Raw genomic sequence first — 22,334 nt, forward strand, 5'->3', positions numbered from 1 at the left:
AGCACATGGTGTTAAAGGTGTAAACCTGATTTCTGGGTAGAAAATGGGCAGAGAGAAAATCAGAAATTAGGTGGTGGTTCTTCCCTTAATTCTTTATTCCTATGCTTTCAACACACAGTTCTTTAATAAAAAGTTGAGTAAGCAGAAGTTTAACAAGCTTTGGAATAATGGGGATTTTATTTTTAATTTAGGCTTGTTTTTTCAAAACTAAAACTTTTCATTAATGTCATTCAGGGTAGGCATATACAAGACGACAATCTTCCAGCTGTATTTTTGAGAAAGCTGACCCATACTGCATCTTGGTACGCTGCCAATCTGTACTGGTTATCTTTTTTTTTTTTTTGCTTTTGTTTATTATCACAGTGGCTTTTCTGAAGTTTATTACGAATAATAATATTTTTTTTAATAGCAAAAGAATGCTTTATTCAATACCTGCTTTTTTAATCAGATAGTGCAGGTATTGTCATGTCATCAACAGGCTACACGGAGATTAGTGCTCATAATGTGGACATTATAATCTCTCCATGGCCCGATTACCATCTAAGACACTCTACTGTCCTTCCGTAAATAACTCTGGAATATTTATATTCCAGTGCTTGACAGATTTACAAGACAGCTACTGACCAAAAGGGCCAGGGCCAGTTCCCAGGTGAGAAACCTGTCCTTTCCCCCACCTCTTGGCAACTTGGTTGGGAAAGCATACCAGAAGTTTGGTCTTGGATATTGCACCAGAGTCATTTTGAGGCGTTAAAGCCCTTGTGTTGAGTTTATCAGAGCAAAGAGGGGTAGGGAGCAGGATGGGGAAAACATTCCTTCTCTGGGTGATGGAGGGGGACCGAACAACGGTCGGTCTCCCTGGCTCCATTTTTCTTGTGGTTCTGCTCCGTGAATAATTTAATCTCCTGTCTCTATCAGTTTTCCTATGTTGCTCTTAAGAGTTTTACTGGTCTTCACAGGGCTTTGAATAGCTGAAACAAACCTGATGGGAGCATCCCTAATTCCAGTTTGCCACTGCATGAGGGAGCTGCATGACACAGCACAACCCTCCTCTGTCTGCAGGCTTGGGATGACAGTACATATTGGTTGATGCTTCAAAGGTTATTTTACATCTCTCAGGGACAAACCCCACGTATTTTAAATCCTGTGGCAATTGAGTACAGAACTACTCATGTGCGCCGAATACAAGGGGCTTTGAAAGGGTTAGTAACAAATATGGAAAAATAGAAAAACCAGCTTTAGTAATGTGCAGAGAGTTGTGGAGAGGCAGCAGAGGAGAAAGGGATGCACTTGAAGGTTGTTTAGTCCAATAACATTTTAGTGTTGCTATTTTTTGCTACACTTTTAACAACTCTGTTTGCAATCTGCTTCTCACTCTCCTTTTCTGTGTTGGTAATCTTGGAGATCAGGGGAGGTGTGCTGGGTCTGGGGCCGTTTTACAGCAGTTGTTATAGTGAAGATGGCCATTCCTGTCCAGTTAGTATTGTGCTATTACAGAATTACAACACCAGCTACACTATAGCTGTACCATTTTTAAAACAATCAGTTAAATACCCTAAATTATAGTTACAGGATCGTTTTGGTTTTGAAATAAGATTTTAAAGTATTGAAGTTATCATTCAGAATCTTATTAGTGAAAATAATCTTTTTCCACTCCGCCCTTTGTTTTCTTCAATGGCAGCAACAAAAATGTGACCCTGCTTATGCAGAATTTCACGCTCCTTTATCAAACGTATTTTGCACAGTGATTGCTTGTGGGTGGATTTCAGTTCTCGAAAGTAAATCTCTACGAAAATTGTAAACATACATACTTAAAAATCAGAAGTCGAGTAGTTGGTTTTACAGTTTTAAAAGTAGCCAGTGCTTCTCTATAACTGCCGTAATGAAATTAACAAAATAATAATAATAGTAGCTAACATTTGCATCCTGTTCCTGTTCAAATGGATGCGGTTAACTAACTGTCGTAACACCTCTTGGGAGTTTATTAAATTATTTGCAAATACTCAAATTTAAATGTTGGGAAACTTCAGAAACTTCAAAAAGTGGCACACCTAATGTGGCACAGTGAGGCTGGGGAAGACAAAAGCCAGAATACTTCAGAGAATGTTTTCCAATTTTCAACTTTGCTTGCATTTCCTATGTTAAGTGCTCTGGTAAACCTGATTTGAAAAAACAAACCAAAGTGAAAGTTGAGCTAAAATGTCAGTCTATGACTTACGGACTAATAGGAAGTAAGTTACATGAAACTTTTAGTTAAAGTAACTATTACAAACACATCATTAAAAATGATCAGTACTTTTGATTATGTTGAAGTTTGGATTTCATGAGGAATATTAGTTAAGTGTGCTGGATCATCATAAACATCCAGATATGTTTTATTTACATGTCTTAAATCAGTATGAATTAGGTGGAGGGATTTTGGAACTGGAATGTTACACTGAAACTGAAATATTTTTATAAATTAGAACTTTGGGTTCTGAATTGAGCATTTGTAACCAAAGCATATCTTAAAAATAAATAATTTGAAATCATTCTCTGTAATTGTGAGTTTTCATACTAAATCAGTGCACCCTAGTTAAAGCATAGCCAGATTTTATATGCTTTTTGGGGAAACTTGTACTATGTGTTTTGGAGGTGACTGACAAGGGAATGGTGCAGGAATTCACACTGAGAACAGTGGGACCTTCTCCCTGGTGAGCACTGGACAGCAGAGCGGGGAGTACACACACCAATGCTGCTGTTAAACAAAGATGCAGAAAACAAATTACACGTAAAGCTTAATCGTGACACAGCCCTCATTTGAGAAGTAAAAATGTCCTAGGAACTGATGTATAATTTTGGAGCATACTCAGTCAGCAATTAGAAAGGTCTTGATGTATTTGCTTTATTTGTCTGTTGGCTTCAACAAAGGATTTTCTGAGAGGAAGATAATATTCTCGGTTCTCATTGTGGAAGAGTGTAAATGTTTTATGGCGCTTACCAACCTGAAGCCTCCACAAATTGCTTTAATGTGAAAGAACGTTTCAAAGGGAATTTTAAAAGCTGTTGATCTCTAGTTATGTTTTGCTCTGTAATGTATGCCTTCAACTTAAATTCAAAATGCTGTAGCATGTATGTGGTAACATGTAATATAAAGACATAAACCAGTACCTTTTAAATCTCTGCTAGGCAAAGCAAACCTGTTAACATAACAAGTTGTGGAGGTGAACTCTGGGTTTTAAAATATACTCCTCAAAATTGGCGAGGTATTGCATTTCAGTGGATTTTTGAGACGAGGCACATTTTAAGTAAAGTTTTGTCATTGTGGCTTAACTGCCTCTTTACGTGGTGGTATCTACACAGGCAATAGAAACATTCTGTACAGCAATTGTGCTGACTATTTTTATAGTAAGGAAGTGCAGGACATAAGGTTGCATTGGTGTTGCTAACTTGGCCGTAGTCTGTGTGAAAGATATTATATAAACCTATTTCTTAGGTAGTTTATACCTATTACAGTTTATTTATAATATTGAAGAACTCTGATCAACATAAGGAAGACCATTGCATTAAGTGATGTAAATACATAACAAGGTAATGATTATGCATGTGCCACTCTGACTTGTGCTTGCTATGCTGCAATATAAATTATATACTTCCTTTTTTTTTTTTTCCTCCTTTTGTCATCTGCTAAAGTGTTATTGTTTTGTGAATGGAGTGTCATAAGCATACATGACTATCAGTCAGATTATCTCTGTGGTTTTGCTAACACTGAGTGATAAACAATAATAGCAGCTGCCAGTTGCAAAGCAATATTTTTTTTTTATGAAATAGTAAGAACTAGTCTCTCCAGAGACATGACAGATTGTACTGGTGCCAATCAAGCCTTGGCACTCTCTCATACTGATAGCCTGGACTCCATAAATACTCCTTTCTGTAACTTTCTTGCTGAAGTGAAAAATATAACTTTGTTTAGATGCTGTCCGTTCAGCTAAGACTCTAAGTTTAAACACCACACAATGGAAGATGGAGTGACCTCATCCTGATTTACAGTGCAAATGGAGCTGATGGGATGATTAAAGGGACATCAGTGGAAGATTAAGGCAGAATCCTTGGTATCTAGGCCCCCTGATTAGAGCAGGATAATGAAGCAGCAAGAAGAGTGTGAGCAGCAGATCAAGATCCCAAACAGACGACTGTTCCCAAGCAGCTGCACGCTGCCAAGTTGGCATATAAAGGAAGAGCAATTTGCTTGCTGTGCCTATGATTGTTTTAGCTCCCAAGTTTCTCCTGCAAAATCCTTACAAATCTCACTTTTTTCTTTCTTTTTTCTTTGTCGTGATGAGGTCAGAGTGGTGGTGGATCAGAGCCCAACATAGGTATTTGGAGTAGAGCTGCAAAAGGGATTTTAGTTGGTTGCTGAGTAAAATCTGGAGCTATGGTGAGGTGCCCTTCCACAGTAGCATCCCAGGCTGCTCTCCTGTCATGTCATGAATCTGATCCTTGTAGAGAAATTAGATCATTTACTCTAGAAATTTAATAATCATACAAACAGAAAATTAATTTTATCTCCAGATAGAATATGTTTGCTTTAATATGGCTGTAGTAAATAATTTCTCAAACGACAAGCCAAACAGTAGCTCAAGATGATGGGGAAAAAAAGTTTCCTTTAAGTTGCACTTTTATCATGCTTATACTTTAAGTGAGATGGATATTCAAAATAATAATTACTTTGTTACCTTTCTGCTTTGTTTCAATATACACATTTAATTCTATAGTCTGAATGATACTCTTACACTTAGGCTAACGGATGTTAAAACTGTCTGGCTGAACGTTAACTCAAGTTGCAATGTATTTCGTTGAACTAAACTTGTGTCTGTTCGAATGGGTGTGCTTCATTTTTAATGATGGCTCTGCAAGCGCTGACACAGGTCAGTTTGACTTTTTGCCCTGTCCTTACATAAGAAGCCAGTATAAAGAGATGGGTTTATTAAATTTGTTCTGTACATCTTGTATTTGCTGCCCAAAGCTATTAATTGATGCCTGGAAAGAGTGAACAGCACAAAATACTTCCTAGATTTTTGGGAAACAAGTGTACACCTGGGAGGAACATTTTGTAAAATTTTAAGTGTTACTCTTAATTTTTTTTTTCTGTTCTTAAGCATACAGAAAAGAAAGTAACATTTTATGAAAACCAGAATATTTTTCTCTATAAAAAGATATCTTATTTTAATATAGAAATAAAGTTATAAATCAGTCCAAGTTTTACCCATTGATGAAAGAATAAGAAATTGTAGCCAAACACTGTAAGAAACTTTCTTTTTGCTTCTTTCTCCTGTTTTTTTTTTTTTGTTGTTGTTGTTTGTTTTTTGTTGTTGCTGTTGTTGGTTTGGGGTTTTTTTGTTTTTTCTTTCTTCCTCTTCCAGGCTACATTTTTGTTTTGTCAGAAATTAGTGCATGTTTAGTAGGGAATATACAATGGAAAATAAGATTTGAAACCCAAAGTGGCAGCCTGACCAAGGGTCGAGTGAAACTGCTGAATTTTTTTTTTTTTTTATAGCTCTTTAAGAGATTTGAATTGGTAATATCCACTTTATCAGGAAGTTTTGTGTGCTTTGTCAGTGTGCGTATGTAATTCTTGCTCAGCCTTAAGTCCAGTAGCACACAAACTACCACTGTATTTTTCAGAATTGAAAGTTCACAGATATCCTGGTCACCAAGCAGAGACAGCCTTTGCTGGGATGCCGTCTCTTTTCACAGCTTTCTAACTCTGTACAGCCCTTCTCCTTAGAGTCTCAAACATGTTATGTAAATGCAAAGATATTTAGGGAGGAGTTTATTAAGATTGTGTTGAATGCAGCTTTCATTTTAGGTCAAATTCTACCAAGTGCTGTGGGATCAAGGAAGACGTTCAGGTTCTTTGGACAAAGCTAAAACTTAAATTTTTCTGATATTAAAACAAACAAACCAAAAAGCCCCCACACCCCAACACCTCAAAAAAAAAAATCCTCCCAATTTTAGAGTTCAGAACTGTATTAGAAAGGTGCAGTATTTGAAATAACACCCTGTGTTGTAAAAGCAATCTTGGCATCAAAAAATTGGGTTTCTTTCAAGAGTTACGCACAGGGAAGGGACGTGATTGCTAACTTTTAAAATTCAAAAACTGAACACCTGCAGATAATTTTATTTTTAAATGTTTTCAGGCTGAGTCAGAATTAATGGCAAATGGGAACTGTATTAGATTGGCAGATGATTAGTGAAATTTATCACTATAATATGCTTAGCATAATAAGCATGGTGGTCTTGATTATTCAGTGACAGTTTGTGTAGTAATTTTTCCATTAAAAGACTGTGTCAGTCTGTCAATAAATACATTCATTAGATCAAGTATTCCATGCTTAAAACATGTCTGGTTTCAAAACTAATATTAGCTTTCTCCAATAAGACAAGACATCAGTAGTATTCAGATGGTTTACAAAACAGACATTAGACAGATTTCAAAACCATGAACTTAATAAAAAGACTGAAACATTAAATACAAGCACATCCTGGTAGCAGCCCTGTCTCTGTATGTAAGTCAACATGAAACAGGTCCAGGTAGGTTATGAAAACTTAGATTAAAATTTTTATCATTTTGTTCATAAACTACACAAGTCACGGTTACATACAAGAGTGAATGAAGATTTCATAGATGTAAAATGTTACAGTATCTCTTTCAGAAATTGTCCTAAAATTCTAGAAAAAGCTCACTTGGCTTTGTGTGTGTGTGTGTGTGTGTGTGTGCGTGTGCTCCAAATCCTACGTCTGTAGAATGAAAGTTCTCTCATGGGTAGACTGTAATTGTGATGTGTGGTCAGTCACTAGCCTTAGTTCTCTTAGGTCAATTTTTTTTTATTATCAGCAATTTAAAACTTTCTTTTTATATGAACTCACTTGTTTGAGACTGCAAATAGTAGTCAGTAACATCTCAGTTTAGTACGAGAACAGTACCACTTAAAGTTGCCAGAAAATAAGTGTTCATATAATTTGGATTAATAGCTGAGATTTAATATTTTGTCTAGTTTATTCCTATTGATGGAACTCAAGGAGGTACTCACGTCTTATTCTACTCTCTTTCTCTTCTCACCTGCCAGGTTTTCTCCAAGGAAGTAACACCCTCTCTTCCTTAAAAAAAAAATAATATCAAAACAAACTCCCAAAGATTGCGTTAGTCATCCACGGGTTTATTAGAGATTATTTGTAACTGTGATAAGAAATTGGACTTTGAATTTTCTAAATATACAGGAGGTAGAAGAGTATTGAGCAATTTTTCTGATTATCTCATGGAGTAATCTCACAGGGTGTAGCATCGCTGAACTAATGGCCCTCAAATAGTAACTTATCAGAGCTGCTCAGGGATTCTTGCCATTGCTATAAAAAGACATTTGGCAATAAGCAGTATGTCATATTAGAAGCACAGCCATTTACTAGAACATAAATATGCTAACATACTTCACTTACAAACTCTTCAGTGGCATCTGGTTCTAGAAAACTAGGTAGATGATTTGGAACATCACAGATAACTAGTCATTCTAAATACTGTAATTTTAAAGCAGTTGTTTCTTGAAATGGGTGATAAATTGCGTCATTTGTTACGTATTTTTGTTGGGCATTTCACCTGACCTTTCGGAGGTTTTTTGGTAAATGCTAATTAAGAAGTGATGACTTATGCATAAGATTCTTTAGGTAGTTTACATCCATTTTGCAGTTCAACATTTGGTTAATTCTCAGAGGTAATTTCTTGACCGAAGTTTTCTAACCTGAGGTCTATGCTTTTTTTTTTTTCTTTCTTCCCTTGAGCTAATGAGCATATTTAACATGCTGTTTCCTTGCCTCTGTAAGAAATTAGCTTGCCAGGTGTTAAGATTTCTACATCTTTCTCTTGCACTGCTGGAGCAGCTTGACTCTTTTCCCCTGGTTATTGCTGTTGCACTCTGTTACAGTCTTGCTTGCAGGAGCCGTGCAGCGGGTGATGAGCCTGGTGACACTGGTGTAGGGTTGGTGCTGTCTCGTTTGATGGCTTCCAGATACAAATGGAATCCTGGTTGGTCATCATGAGTCGCATATGATTGCTGTATTTAGGATTGAGGGGAAAATAGGCCATATATGCAGAACGCAGATGTATTAATTTGCATTTTCCAGAGTGTTACAGACTTCCGTACAGGTTGCACTAGACTTGACTTTCACTCTTGGCAGTAGTTGTAACTTCATGAGTAGCTGCCTCCTTTCACAGTTTAAGTAAACTTAAGTCAAAAGCTGTAAGCTGATCCTGGGATTGATTGGTGGTGGATTTGGGCACATTTGAGTGTTAAGGCTGGCGAGGAGAAAAGTGCCTTTCCACTGCCTTGATGGACCTGCTAATTCTTGGTTCTCTCTTGGGTCTGTGGTTTGCATATGCTTGGTTGCCAGACATGTCTCTTAAGCAGGTGTTGATTACACAGATCATCGAGGAATCACAGGTGCCCAAGTATCGGTCCAGCAAATGGTCAGTGTAGGCAGAGCTGGGTGCTCCCTGAAGCTGTCAGGTGTTTGTGACTGAGAATTCCTTGTTCCAAAGAACTACTTGTATAATATACACTATTTTAACCTAAGTGGTGCTAGCAATATATTAATGCTAATTAAATAATTTATTTTCTAACACATTGATCGATGGAACCTAACCATCTGAACATTTGAATTAAGAGTGATCTTTTGTTTTTTGGTTTGTTTTTTTTTTTTTTTTTTTTTTTTTTTTTACTTAGTTTGGTTTGGTTTTGGTTTTGCGGGGTTATTTTGTTTGGCATTTTTGGGGGGGTTGTTTGTTTGTTTGTTGATAGAAGAATATATGTTGTTCCTTTTGGTGTTGTTCCTAAATAGAAATACTCCCTAAACTGGTCATATTGTGAAAAAAAGCAATAGAATTAGTAAGAGGAAAAGAAAACAAACACAACACCCCAAAACCAACGTAGGTCAATACTTGAGCTGCTGTTCTCAGGGAGGTTCCACACTGAAGGTCTAGCTAGTAGACCATACAAAAAGGTTGTAATGAAGTGAAAGTTAAAATGATGGCTCCAGTATAATTTTGAGCATTAGGAGACGTACTTAAAGATAATTGTTATCTTTTGAAGAAATCTGATATTTAAGCTTGATTGGCCTGAGGACTGTGGTGTCTCTGATTTGTGTGTCTGAGATCTAGGTTTGATTCTCACTTTCTTATTTAAGATGGAGAGTGGGGAGTGTGTTATTAATAGCGAAGCTGTAGTGGCTGAGGAATGTAGCTCCCAAAGTTAAAAGACTCTTGTAACCGACTGGGGACCAGCACTGAGTAGAGCCTCATGAATTACAGTGAAGCTTGAATCATCTCTGCTCTGTGTGTGGCAGGGGACCTCCCAAGCCAATAAAGGAAAAATGTGAATGGAGTAAATGACAACATGAAGTATTTAAGAATTGTTTCTGTATGGGAGCTTAAAACCCCCTTTTTTAATTTGACTTTTCAGAAAGAAGACACAGCTCCTCCAGCAAGCCACCTTTGACTCCTCCTTCCTCTTCAGTATTTTCCCTCATTTCATCTTTCCCTTCAAAAAACAAAGGTAGCAGTGGAAGTGGGAGCAATCGTTCATCCAGTGGAGGTACTAGTGCATCATCATCAAATTCCAAGTTGTTGAAATCACCCAAAGACAAGCTGCAGATCAGCGGAAACAACAGGTTAATGCATTCGGTACAGCATAGCAAAGTTCCCCATGATAAAATGTGAGTATGTGTTTTGACAAAGAATTAAAAGTTACTACTTGCATAGACACTGCTATATCAGTAGAATTTCCTTTTGTTTCAGAGGGTTTTTGGTTTAAGGGATAACCACTGTAAACTCCTAGATCTTTTCCAGCAGCCTAGTCTAAGATTATAGATAATACTCATGACTATATTGAACAAGAACTCTTGCAAAGCTGCATCTTAGATCATGATAAATAAAGGTCATTTTCCTTAATTCTTTGATCTAATCTGCATACTTTGATCATAAGGGAGTTTTAGCTCTGATTCAGGTGATTTTTGACCTGCACATGTGAGATTGCAGTACGGATAATATAACTTATTCTCACAGAATGGAGCATTTCTCACTGGATGTAACAGGTCCGTTCCAGTTGCTTTGGTGATACACTGTATCTGTGAATCCAAATAGCAGTTTCTGAAGTTCCTGATAACTCTGAAATGCTTACAAGGAAATGGGGAAAAGAGGACTGAAGAGATTATGGACATCGTAAAAAAAAAAAAAAATGTGAAAATAAAAAAGATAAGAATAAGAAAACTGGGAATAAAGGAGGAAGGTTTACATTTGCATTGTGAACAGATCAGAGTGTTGTTAATAACATATTTTTAAGTACCTTTTATAATTTATGACTACAATTTTCAATTTTCTCCCCTTTGTTTTTCATAAATAATAGTATGACTCCATCTGTCAAAGTGGAAAAAATTCATCCAAAGATAGATGGTGCCCAACTGAAAGCTGCTGTTGGTCCAACTTGTTCTACTACTGTGAGTTCCTCAATAAAGACTGGCCTTAATTGTCCCTCAATACCAAAGCCACCCTTGCCTTCCCCTGGACAGATACTGAATGGTAAAGGTCTTCTCTCTGTGCCTCCATTTTTGGAAAAGAAACCTGAAGAAAATATAAATAATAGGAAATTTTTACATAAAAGATTGTCAGGTAAGTGTGTTTAGTTATTATTTGCTGTATTGCTCTTAGTAGTGTATCTATAGAAATACATGTATAGAATATACAGAAATAAGTTTCAGAAGTAAATTAAACAATTTTATAACACTGTAAATTGTAATTAGATACGCTTTATGTATTAGAATTTAAATCTATAACTTGACATACTCTTAAAGGACACAAACAACTTGAAATGTGGCTGTTGCTTTCAGAAACCACACAGACCTCAAAGACGAGTCAATTCTTACAGTTTTAAAATTATGCACTTCCTAGCACCTCAAACTCAAAAATGTAAACCCAGTCTGCTCTTTGTACTTTTTAAACACAGTAACTTTGAGTGTTAGTAGACTGGTAGAAAAGTTCTTAACAAGAAAACCAATAACAAAAATCGCTGTTTGTTTGTCACCGTTCACATTGATGGTGACCTTTAACATGCAGGATCTACTCCTCCTTTGGAGTCCATTACAGCTGTAGATTTCTTAATTCTGTTTGTAAACTTGAGATCTATATTTCAGCACACCAAAAACTTGCTGAGATTGTAGAAGATTTTATTTGTACAATTTTATTGTGCATTTTTATTTATACATTTGCCCGTGTTACATTTCAAAACAGTTTCCAATATGGTTAATTTTTCAAAATGTCTTCTGATAACTTTTCAATACTGTGTACCTTTGACAGAGAGAGAATTTGATCCTGATATATACTGTGGTGTCATTGATGTGGAAACCAGGAAACCTTGTACTAGGTCTTTGACATGCAAGGTAGGATATCTTAATCAGAATAAGATTAAGTAAAGTTTTAATTCTATTTCCTGAGGAATATTACAGAAAACAGAACTACAGATTTTCGCTGTCAGTAATTACCACTGTAAATGGTACTTCTCAAAACAAGTTGCCTAGAACCAAGAAGGAATAAGTTCAGTAAATTATTTATTCAAAACATACTTCTTAAAACCTGGAGATTTGTATTTTTGTATAAACCCTTTAAACGTGGATGTTGACATGGGACAGATTATGTTATTCCACACGTAGGTAGTGGGGTGTCAGCGTGTTTTTCTTGTTGGGCATAACCTTTGGGTCATAGATCATGAATTTTAAAATTCCTTATAAACATTAAAAGTATTATTTGTTTATCCAGGATTTAAATAAAGCAAGCTTCTCCCCTCTCCCCCAGCCCCCCCTCTTCCCCAGCAGACTCTGCAGCAGATACTTAAGAGGTATTTGTATAACTTGTAAACAATGCTGCTTGATGTAAAACTACAGCCAACTCTGAAATGAGTCTTCTGAAAAAAACACGGGGTATGCCTGGAGATTAAACTCTACGTTAAACAATCTGTAAAAATTTTTGGTCAGATGAAATGTGTCCTCTGGCTCCAAAATGTTGGGGGACAGAAGGGTAGCGCTTAGTCCCGAGGAACTGAAAATCCAGATCCCCTGCAATTGTGTAACATTGAGCTACTTTCCTGCAAAGCAGCTAAACTGTCAGTAGGGGAAGTATCTGGTAAATAAACCACCTACAGAACAAAGGTAAATGCAGCTGGTACTAATGACCCAGAGGAACTGAACTTGAACACATTGCCCTTTTGGAATTACAGGGGGGATGCAATTGTTCTGCTAATAGAGGGAAAAGATTCGAGATTTTGCAAGAGAACCAAGCAAATCAAAGGGGTAAAAGAGAAAGTAAAAACATTTCTCAGCAATTCATTATATTATATCTACTCATAAAATATCTTTCAGAGTTGTTATTTGTGTCTGAATTAGGTGATAATTTTTACCTACTAAAATGAATGCAATCAAATCTTTTGTGCCATGTGGAGAAAAAAAAAAAGAAAAAAGGTATTGTATGAGACTTTAATAATTTAGAAAAATAACTTGCATCTATTTCACTTTACCTAGAATTTGTGCCATATATACACATACACATCTACTGTGTGTAGCATTCAGGATACTCAAAGTAATTTGAGTTCTGTCTGACGATGGATTCTGCTGTAGTTCTTTGCGTTCCTTAATATCGATTTTATTATATTAGTTTTCAAGGAATATTTTAGTATATAGAAGGAAGCAAAGTATTTTTATAAATATTTTTCATGTCTCCCACTAAAAGTCAGATTTTAAGCATTATGATGTTAAATATTTTCATAAGTGAAAGTAAATATTTAATATTTTTGGTTGTGCACTAGTTGGCAATTAAAATAACAGTGTAAAAAAGATTTTCAATTCTGGTCTTAACCTTATAAAAAATTTGGCAGTTTCTTTTTAAAAAAATAAATTTGAAAGATGTCTTTTATTCAGTTGCTGGGTTTTGTTATTTTGTATCAGACAGGGATATAATCATCCACCAAGCAGTTTTAAAGTTTGTTTTCCAAGTCATTCTTCCATTTGTTTACTAAACCCTGAGTGTGATGATTTTCTCTGTTTTAGAGCTCTAGGCACACGTTTCGAGTGTTTGATTTCGACAAATCTAATAGCCTGGGATTAATGATTGATTTATTCATGCTTTTGCAGACACATTCCTTAACCCAGCGGAGGGCTGTACAGGGTCGAAGAAAACGATTTGATGTGTTACTAGCCGAGCACAAAAGCAAAACCAGGGAAAAGGAACTTCTTCGACATTCGGATCATCATCAGCAGATGCCCCCTCTCAGGGAACCACATCCCTCACCTACTAAAACTTCCCAGGAGCTGCACCAAAATTCTCATGGAGTTACTCTTACAGAATCAAAGCCTTTATTACCTAATAAACCCAAACCTCACCCCCCCAGTCTTCCAAGGTAAGGAAAATCTGCAGATCCAATGGTATGAAATTAATACTGGTGGCCTCATCAGGTGGATTTTGAAAGAGCAGTATGGATCTGTTGGACAGGGCTGTGGTTTTGCTCTAGGCCTGGTGACCGTCTGTCTGCAATTAGCGATTACATGCTGAGCTGTAACTCTTAGCAAGGAGGGTTTGGGGTTTGAAATAGTAAAAGCTGACTTGCATCACTAAAAGTGGTTCAGCAACAATTGGGCAAAGCTGCTTTTCCAGGGGTACCGTACCACCTGGCCTTCCTCATGGTAGATGTCTTATGAGTCTATGGAAAACACCAGGAATCCAATAATGTAGATTTCCTTCTGTCAGTAATAGTAAGCACTTAAACCTGGAATTTTTAGGTAGACTTGGTTCAATAACACCTTTCCTGTTTGCCTTGCCCAGGCCTCCAGGCTGTCCAGCCCAGCACAGTGGAAATGCCCCTAGTGAGTCTCCTTCTGTCCACGAGTCCCCGCACCCTCCCTTGCCTGCAGCTGAGCCAGCATCTCGGTTATCCAGTGATGAGGGAGAATGTGATGAAAAAGAAGAGCCTGTTGAAAAACTGGATTGTCATTATTCAGGTCATCATCCTCAACCAGCCGCTGTACGTTTTAAGTAAAAGTTAACCTTGGTCTCTTGCTGGCTTTGAACTTGTCAACAGATTACTTAAGGTTTTTAAGGGTAGTTTTCTATTGGGTATGTTTGGGTATGTGGGATTTTGTTTTTTGTGGTTTGTTTTTTTTTTTTTTTTCCTCTAGATTTTGAAGAAATTACTTTGTCTTAGTACACTGTGAAGATTTAACTATAGTTGCAAAGTAAATGTGCTAAAGAAATATGTTTGGAGCTCAGTTCCCCAATCCAAAAGAAATCAAAATGCCAAAATACTGATGATGAAATTGATAACTGGGTTAAAGGGCTTTGGGTTTGGAATAAGGATGTACAAACAGTGCCTTTTTGGTGAGATTTGGATATTGGACTTTTGCACACACACAGAGAGATTTTTTTACTCAAGTTGCCAATCATCACAGTAAAGGTAGCAGTGATGTGTTGTTTTAATATTTAAATCTTGACAAAAGCTAGTCTAACCAAAAGCACAGACTTTATTGCCTAGCCTGTGTATCAAATGATCTTCTTTTTAAACAGACTATGAGCAAATAGCTGACAGCTCATCAGAAGTAGATGTTACATGTATATGTTATGTTTTTATACATGTGCGTACAAACACACACTGCTGTCCTTCCCTGTTTAATCAGAGGGATTAAAATTTGACAGCTGCTTTTGGTCCTAAGTATGGAAGTATCAGATGGGAAGAAAATTACTCCAGTATACCAAGACCAAAAATTTAAAATAGTTGTTATACCACAGAAATAAAAGTTCTAATTTATATTCTTTTATCCTTGATTTAAATGTCTAAAAGAATATTCATTTAGCAATATTTATGTATTATCAAGTGCATTGTTATTCAGAGAGTTGTTACTGAAAGTAGAAAACACTAATAAAAAAATCTGTCTTTTCAGTTTTGCACATTTGGTAGTCGGCAAATTGGAAGAGGTTATTATGTGTTTGACAAGCGGTGGAACCATATTCGATGTGCACTTGATTTCATGTTGGAGAAGCATCTTAATTCACAGATGTGGAAGTGAGTAGAAGTGAAAGTTCTTACTCTTCTTGGTATTTGTAGAAATACACGAAGCCTGTGATTCTAGTTAAAAAGCAGTAATCTCGTGTTCAGATTCATTGGATCAAAGGTTGATAGTCTATCCTTTATGTTTTTTGGAACAATTAATTATTAATGAAATATTCTAGTGGCATTAGTCAGCCTCAAGATACAATCACTTTAATGTAGCATTATTAGACTGGGTGTTATTCTGAAGAACAGTAGCTATGTAGTTTTTTGTTTTTCTGTTCACCTGCAGGAAAATTCCTCCAGCATCCAGTAACACAGCATCAGTTCGTGCACCACATCGGACAAACTCGATGCCTGCTTCACAGTATGGTGTCAGTGCAGCAGGTTTCCTCTTACCCACCACGGTTATGTCATCGCCAGCATTGGTATCTCCTTCCTGTGTGTCTCTGAATAATAAATCGGTACCATCACATGGAACAACACTAAATGCCAATCCTGCTACTTTGGGTGCAGTGGATCCTGTCTGCAGTATGCAATCAAGACAAGTGTCTTCATCCCCTTCAACACCTACAGTGCTTTCCTCTGTACCTTCACCTATGCCCAGCAAACCTCAGAAAATGAAATCCAGCAAATCTTTTAAACCTAAGGAATCTTCTGCTGGCAGTGGCACCTGTAACAGTACCGGCAGCGTCAGTAGCAGCGGCGGCTCAGGAAAGAAGCGTAAAAACAGTTCCGCACTGCTAGCACCTTCTCATTCCACAGAGTCCTTTAGAAAAAACTGTGTGGTTAACTCTGGAAACTCTGGGACCTCCTATCACCCATCGGTGACAGCTTCGTCCCACAGCGTTGGCCTCAACTGTATGACTAGCAAAGCTAACTCCGTTAGCCTCAAACATGACCAATCAGGGAGGGGTCCTCCGACTGGGAGCCCTGCAGAATCGATAAAGAGAATGAGTGTGATGATGAACAGCAGCGACTCCACGCTCTCCTTAGGGCCGTTTGTTCATCAGTCCAGTGAGCTGACTGTAAATTCACACAGCAGTTTTTCACATTCACATACTTCCCTTGACAAATTAATAGGAAAGAAAAGGAAGTGCTCACCTGGTTCAAGCAGCATAAACAGCAGCAGCAGCAGCAGCAAATCAAACAAAGTTGCCAAATTGACGTCGGTGAACAACGTTCATGCAAAACACGCTGGTGCAATCCCGGGGACGCAAGGACTGATGAACAATTCTCTTTTTCATCAGGTATGAAATTTTGTCTCGAACTAAGCCAATATGAACATGCCTCTTCACGTGCTTGTGTTACAGGTGTTCTCTTAAATTATTAGACAGCCAATTCCAGATCTTATTCAAGTAAAAGATAGTTCCCTTTTCCACTACTAATTTTGAGTGTTTTTATAGTACATTTACACAAGATTTTTATAAACACTCCTATAAAGCGTAGCTTTTTTTTTTAGAGTAGCCTTAAACATGACATACCAAGTTCCTTAGATGTTGCCTGTGAACTGCGCTCAGATGAAATTCAGTCCTCACATTTAAAAAAAATAATTTTAAAAATAAAACTTGCCAGCCAGCCATAGAACTGAGCTGCATGTCTCAGCCTGACTTCTTGTTTCTGTGTCAGTAATAAACATTCTACAAAGTGGAACATAATGATGCTGATAACAGAACTGTGATACTGTGATAAAATAAGCCTATTATCCCAAGGTGTCATTGACTAACTTCTTAGTAATAACACGATTAAATGTTATAAATAAGATACAAACCTTTTTGCTTGGTAAAGCAAACAGACTTATGATAAAGGAAGCAGATTTCATGAGTATGTAAGATCCCATTTTAAAAATTAGTTTTGGGTTGTTTTGGTTTGTTTTTTTGTTGGTTGTTTTTTTAAACAAATCACAGTGAAAAGTAGTGTGTTGGGAAAGTTCTTGATAAGTTAGGATGAGAGACAATTTAGAAACTGGTAGCTCAGCCTTCTTAATAATACTATTCAAATTTACTTGGAGGATCACTTGGCAAGGTAAAAAATAATTTGATACAGCTCAAGGACAGTGTAGAAGATGGAATTTTAGAGAGTAGCTAACTAGATTCTTCGAGATTGAAAACACAAGAATATTTTTATTTCCTCTGGTGCAAATAACCTGAAATCTGTGTACCTGGAGAGCTAGGAGGGTCAGTAAGAGTTATTTCAGAACTGTTTCTAAATTTTCAGTTTCAGCCATAGAGAAAGATTTTTACAATTATGTTGTGTTTACTGTAACAAAAAAAAAAAAGGCATTCAGATGGCTGAATTTATTTTTGGACTTATAGTTGCCGTTTCAACTGTGCAATATAAACAAATGAGAAGTATGATTAGAGTGAACTAAGGAAGGAAATCGTGTCTGAAACTATTATAGCTGTAAATAGCTTTAGCTTAAGAATCGTCAAGTCTCAGAGAAGCCAACCGCGTGTCAGTGGTGTCGTGTTGTGCCTGCTGATTCTCCCCAAAATATGCTCTCGTTATCCAGAAAATGTCTTTTAAAGGCATCTGCTGTAAAAGCCTGGCTCACTCATCCTTCTCTTTCTTTCGCTTGCTCAAAAGCCAAAGGCACGTCCCTGATAGCTGAAAGCACCGCGGTGAGAAACGAACTGGACAATTTTCACTACAAGCAAAACCTCCATCTGGATTTCTGGACTCCAAGATGCCTTGAGTTTTCCCAACTTCCCATGGTCCTCAGGTGTGGAAATCTACTGGACTGTCACTTAAACAAGGAATTTCCCTGAAGCCATGTCTGTAGCAGCGAATATACTAGAAAAGGACACTGGATGAAGTTCAGCCACATAATTGCTCTTATCAGTGTTAACGGTGGTCTGGACTGTTTGCTACAAATCTGTGAGATTTTACTTACAGGAGTACATCATCTTGCCACTATTTGACATAGATTGGCTGGGCAAACGAATGTTTTCTGGGGGAAAATAAACGTTACTGTGGACTTATTTTTATACTGATGGTGTCTTTTGTAGGTGATAGCTAACCAGACAGACACCCTCAATGGAGAGGACCCCGTGACAAGGGGGAAAAATGTGTGAGGCACAATGGAAAGAAGCCCTCAAGAAGGGAATATGGCTTTAGTGTTTTTATAGCAATGTTCCTTTAATGGAATATAAAAATAGCACAATTCACAAAATAATAGTCTGCGTTTTGCCCAGCCTTTTGCAAGTAATTTGGGATAAGAAGCTATCAGGAGTTTAAAAAAAAAAACAAACCCAACAAAACCCAGAAAAACTTGTTTGAGGCCATCGCTCAGAAAACAAGTATAAAAGTGTCATACTTGCATGATACAAAAGCTATTTTCCATTCTTTCAAATAAGATTTGATTGCAGAAGAAAATCTAATTTCGTTTTTTAAAAAATCCAAAAACATCAAACAGACAAAGGCAAGTAACCTCTAAAACTTATATGCCCAAAGAACATATTTATTGACCTATATTGTATACCATAGGCCTTTGTTATTAAAAAACAAAACCAAAACCAACTGTATTGGTTAAATTAGGCTGGATTTGCCTTCCAGCCAGTAAAAATAGCCCTTTTAAAACTAATTATTTAAAGTATTTACATATTTTCTAAAAAACATAGAAGTCAGTTTCTTTATGCCTTGTTTGTAAATCGTTAACATGTTACACTTTCAACCACCTGGTAAGATTTTTTTTTTTTTTTTTTTTTTTTAAATTCTGGAATAAACACCAATTTGACAGCAGAATTCACCGTTAAGCGCAGATGTGTGCATCACAGTCATCCCACACCTACCCAGGCTGTATGAATAAAGGGGGCTTTACACAGTTTTATATAGTCCAGTCAATTTTTATGAAATATTTTGTCTTGCTTCAAAACACCTCAGAAGTGAATTCCGCTAAAGGGCTTATTGTATTAATGATTTGATTCGTCTGGATGTTTTTGTTAAGTTTTTAAACATCAGGTAAAGTCTCAAAACTGACTAAACTTTTACTAAGGGGGCAAAGCAAAGGAAAATAAATTCCTAACCAAGAAGATATTTTTTTCTGCCTTAAAGGGGCACCAGCTATTGCTGAGAAGAGACAATCTGAGCCTGTCCAATTGTTCGTGTAGCCCAGCCTTCTCCCCAGTTCTGGTGGCAAGTAGTACATCAGGGAATCCAAAGCCACTCTGAGTAGCAGTTGCTTAGTTGTTTACCTAACGATGCTTTCAGTTTAACCTGAACTTGCTACGAAATCATTGTTATACAGCAAAACAACAAGAAGCCTCTATGCAGACACTTTAGCTTTGGATTGATACAAAAGATCACACTGAGAAAGCAACGTACTAGAGACGCTTATTATGCAAACTTTAAAAAAAAAAAAAAAAATAGACAACTTTTCAGGAACAAAAGGATTCGTGTTTAATAAGATGCCCGGTTGAAAGGTTTGTTAGAACTGCAATTGGTTTAACGTTAAAGGAACCAAAGTGATATGCCACAAAGAAATCAAAGCGTATTAAGTCCTGCACGTTTGGAGTGAAATCCACACTCTGAAGACCCTGGGGCAGAGCTTCCGCTCCAGGAGAGCGTCAGTCACAAGTGCAATTTGACTCTTAGTAGACACAAAGGTAAAGGAAACAAATTTGGCAAGATTGAACGCTAGTGAGTTTGTGACAGAACTCTCCTCTGTTTTCTTTATGGTTTTTTGCTTTGTTTTGTTTTTTTTTTTTTTTTTTTTTGAAGGTTCTGTTGATCTGAAAGCATAATGGCAAATTCGTGCTCCTCCGATAGCATGCAGGTGTGTTAAAAAGCGAATTCCTGATCGCTGGTCGTACAGAGCCAGTGTCTGCACAGTCCCCTGTGCTGTGTGGGTTTAAGCCATTGGGAGTAAAGAGTTAGAACATCGTAAATTCTGTCTGCCCTTGAGCATAGACCTGCTTAAATATTATGTTTTAGATCTTGATTATAAGCAGAACATTGTTCCTGAAGCTTTTATTGTCACATAGTTCTTACTGTAAATAATTAAGGAAGCTTAAAATTAATTTTCCTTGCAAAATTGAATTTGCAGTGGCTGGGTTGTTTCTAGACAGATTTTGGTATTAATTTAAGAGATACAGTTTTTATAGTCTTTCCAACTTCTCGTTATGACTCCTGCAGTTTTCTTAACCTAAAAAATTGCTGCAATGATGAACAAAGAATTATACAAGAAAAAAAAAAAAAACATACTTTTGTATCTTTATTTTGGAATTTGTTGTTCTATTATAAATATTGAAGTATCCCTATTTCAGAAGACATATTTTGTTAATTGATTGTACATATTTAAATATGTATTTTTGCACAGGTCTTTTTTTCTTATATCCAGTTTTGGTACAATTGAGATCATCTAGTATTTATTTATTAATTAATTAAAAAAAAAAAAAGCAAATACCTTTTTATAATTTGAAGTGGTTCACTGCCAAGCCAATAGTTAACATGCCTACTTTGCAACTTAAGGGATGCCTCCGTTTTGTGAAAGCTGTGTCCCTTTTCATGTCTTGGGAGTGGATACACGCAAACTACGGCCCGGGTCCGGCGGTCGGGTTCAGCTGCGGGAACCCGGGCGCAGGATTGGAGCCGAAACGGTCGATACGGCATTGCTTATCAGTTGCCTGATTCCCAGAAGACTACATTTAGTTAAGTGACACACTGCTTCTCTTTTCTTAGTGTTTGTGTGCGTGTGTGTGCGTGCGCATTTGTGTGGGTCTCATGTGGTTTAAAACTAACGGAAAAACTGAAAGTGCCTGATATAACTAGTTTTAAGCTTGGACTGTTTAGACAGCGTCTCCTTAAAAGACTTGAATGTTCAGTTGAAATTTTGGAGCTTGCTTTTTCCACCTATATATATATAATATATGTGTGCGTATATATATGTATGTGTGCGTGTATATATATATGTATACACATACATATATATATATATATTTTCTGAAATTAATGAGATGGGTTGACAAATGGAAGTGAATGATGCCGGTAACTTTTGTAAAATCTTTCCATTAGAATACCTTGTATTGGAACAATCCCACTGATATCTCATATTTAATATAATGCCAAGGGTTTGAAATACAGATTTAACCAGCAGTTTATTTAACTGTTTCATTCTGGGAAGGGAGGGAGGGGGGGGCTGGTATCTGTGAATGAACTAATTTAGAAAATGTTCAAAATAGTTGGTATTCCAGGAAAACAAAAGAAACAAAAAACCCAAGTAAGTACCTCTTAAAACCATTAAAAAATAAAGATGTGATTTCCAAATGACATTTCTAAGGCAGTTGTCTTCCTGTAAGAGTTCTCTTGCCAAGGAATCTCTCTCTCGTCTTTCACTCATTCTGTCCTGGAGGAGGGAATTGGGCCTAGAAAGATTCTTAAATGTTTCACTGTTCAGCAGAAAATAATCATTTTTACCTTTTGTGCAAGATATTTTACGTTTTAAAGATAATTTTAAAATGAGCACTACATAATGTCAATGTGAATGTAGGCCTTGAAAGCATATTGCTCAGTGTTGAGCCTGGTTCTAAAAGCAATCTCCTGTGTAAAATGTGTGAATAGTTTGATAATTTGTATACATAATCAAGAGCATCTGATCAGCTGAACTCTGTGTTGGCTGCTGTATAGTACATGAACAAATGTCATGGGATAGAAAAATTACTTTGGATATTTAAAAGAAAAATAAATATATAGTCTATTTGTTTTGTAACAAGTTTCTGTAAATAAAATAATTTATACTATTTATAAGAAAAAGTTGTGCTTTGCTTCATGAAAAAGATTAGTTTGTTGAACAAACATGTTACTAAACAAGGCAATAAAATTAGGACTTTTCAATAAATGAGGTTGGTTGCATGGAATACATTATATGTTTCTGCTTCATTATAAAATCATTCACCATTAAAGGAAAACATTATCTGTATTGGTGCCTATGTGAACTAATTTCAGCGAATTGGATGTGGTCAAATTTTGTCATTGTACCTCACGTTGCGAGGGCGGCTGCAGGGTCAGCCTGGTGGGATCTGACATCCTACAGGGTTTTGGTACCTGGTTTTGAGAGGTGCCTGTATCAACTCCGCAGTATTTTTCCCGTGCAAAGGACATTTTGTTACATAAGGCTCACACTTTATATTGTTTTCTAAATAGAATAACAAGCAGCAGCTTTTACAGCCCTAAACGTGGTATGTTGAATGGTCATGTTCCCTTAATTTTTCAAAAGGAAATAAAAAA

General features: G+C 36.7%; 1 protein-coding gene across 3 annotated transcripts in view; it reads left to right on the forward strand.

Moving 5' to 3' along the window:
• The window catches only part of ATXN7 (ataxin 7), an 89,339-nt gene extending 67,375 nt beyond the window's left edge, over positions 1-21,964 (forward strand). For all 3 annotated transcript variants that reach the window (XM_042799515.1, XM_042799518.1, XM_042799517.1), the window contains 8 exons: positions 9,489-9,741; positions 10,431-10,693; positions 11,378-11,460; positions 13,204-13,469; positions 13,892-14,090; positions 15,004-15,125; positions 15,403-16,360; positions 17,697-21,964. In XM_042799515.1, coding sequence (XP_042655449.1) covers positions 9,489-9,741; positions 10,431-10,693; positions 11,378-11,460; positions 13,204-13,469; positions 13,892-14,090; positions 15,004-15,125; positions 15,403-16,360; positions 17,697-17,714 — 2,162 coding nt within the window. In that variant the 3' untranslated portion in view covers positions 17,715-21,964. The remainder of the gene's footprint in view (positions 1-9,488; positions 9,742-10,430; positions 10,694-11,377; positions 11,461-13,203; positions 13,470-13,891; positions 14,091-15,003; positions 15,126-15,402; positions 16,361-17,696) is intronic.
• Positions 21,965-22,334: the final 370 nt, after the last annotated feature.

The sequence above is a fragment of the Tyto alba genome, unplaced genomic scaffold (assembly GCF_018691265.1).
Source record: "Tyto alba isolate M040663 unplaced genomic scaffold, T.alba_DEE_v4.0 Super-Scaffold_3, whole genome shotgun sequence".
NCBI lineage: Eukaryota > Metazoa > Chordata > Aves > Strigiformes > Tytonidae > Tyto > Tyto alba.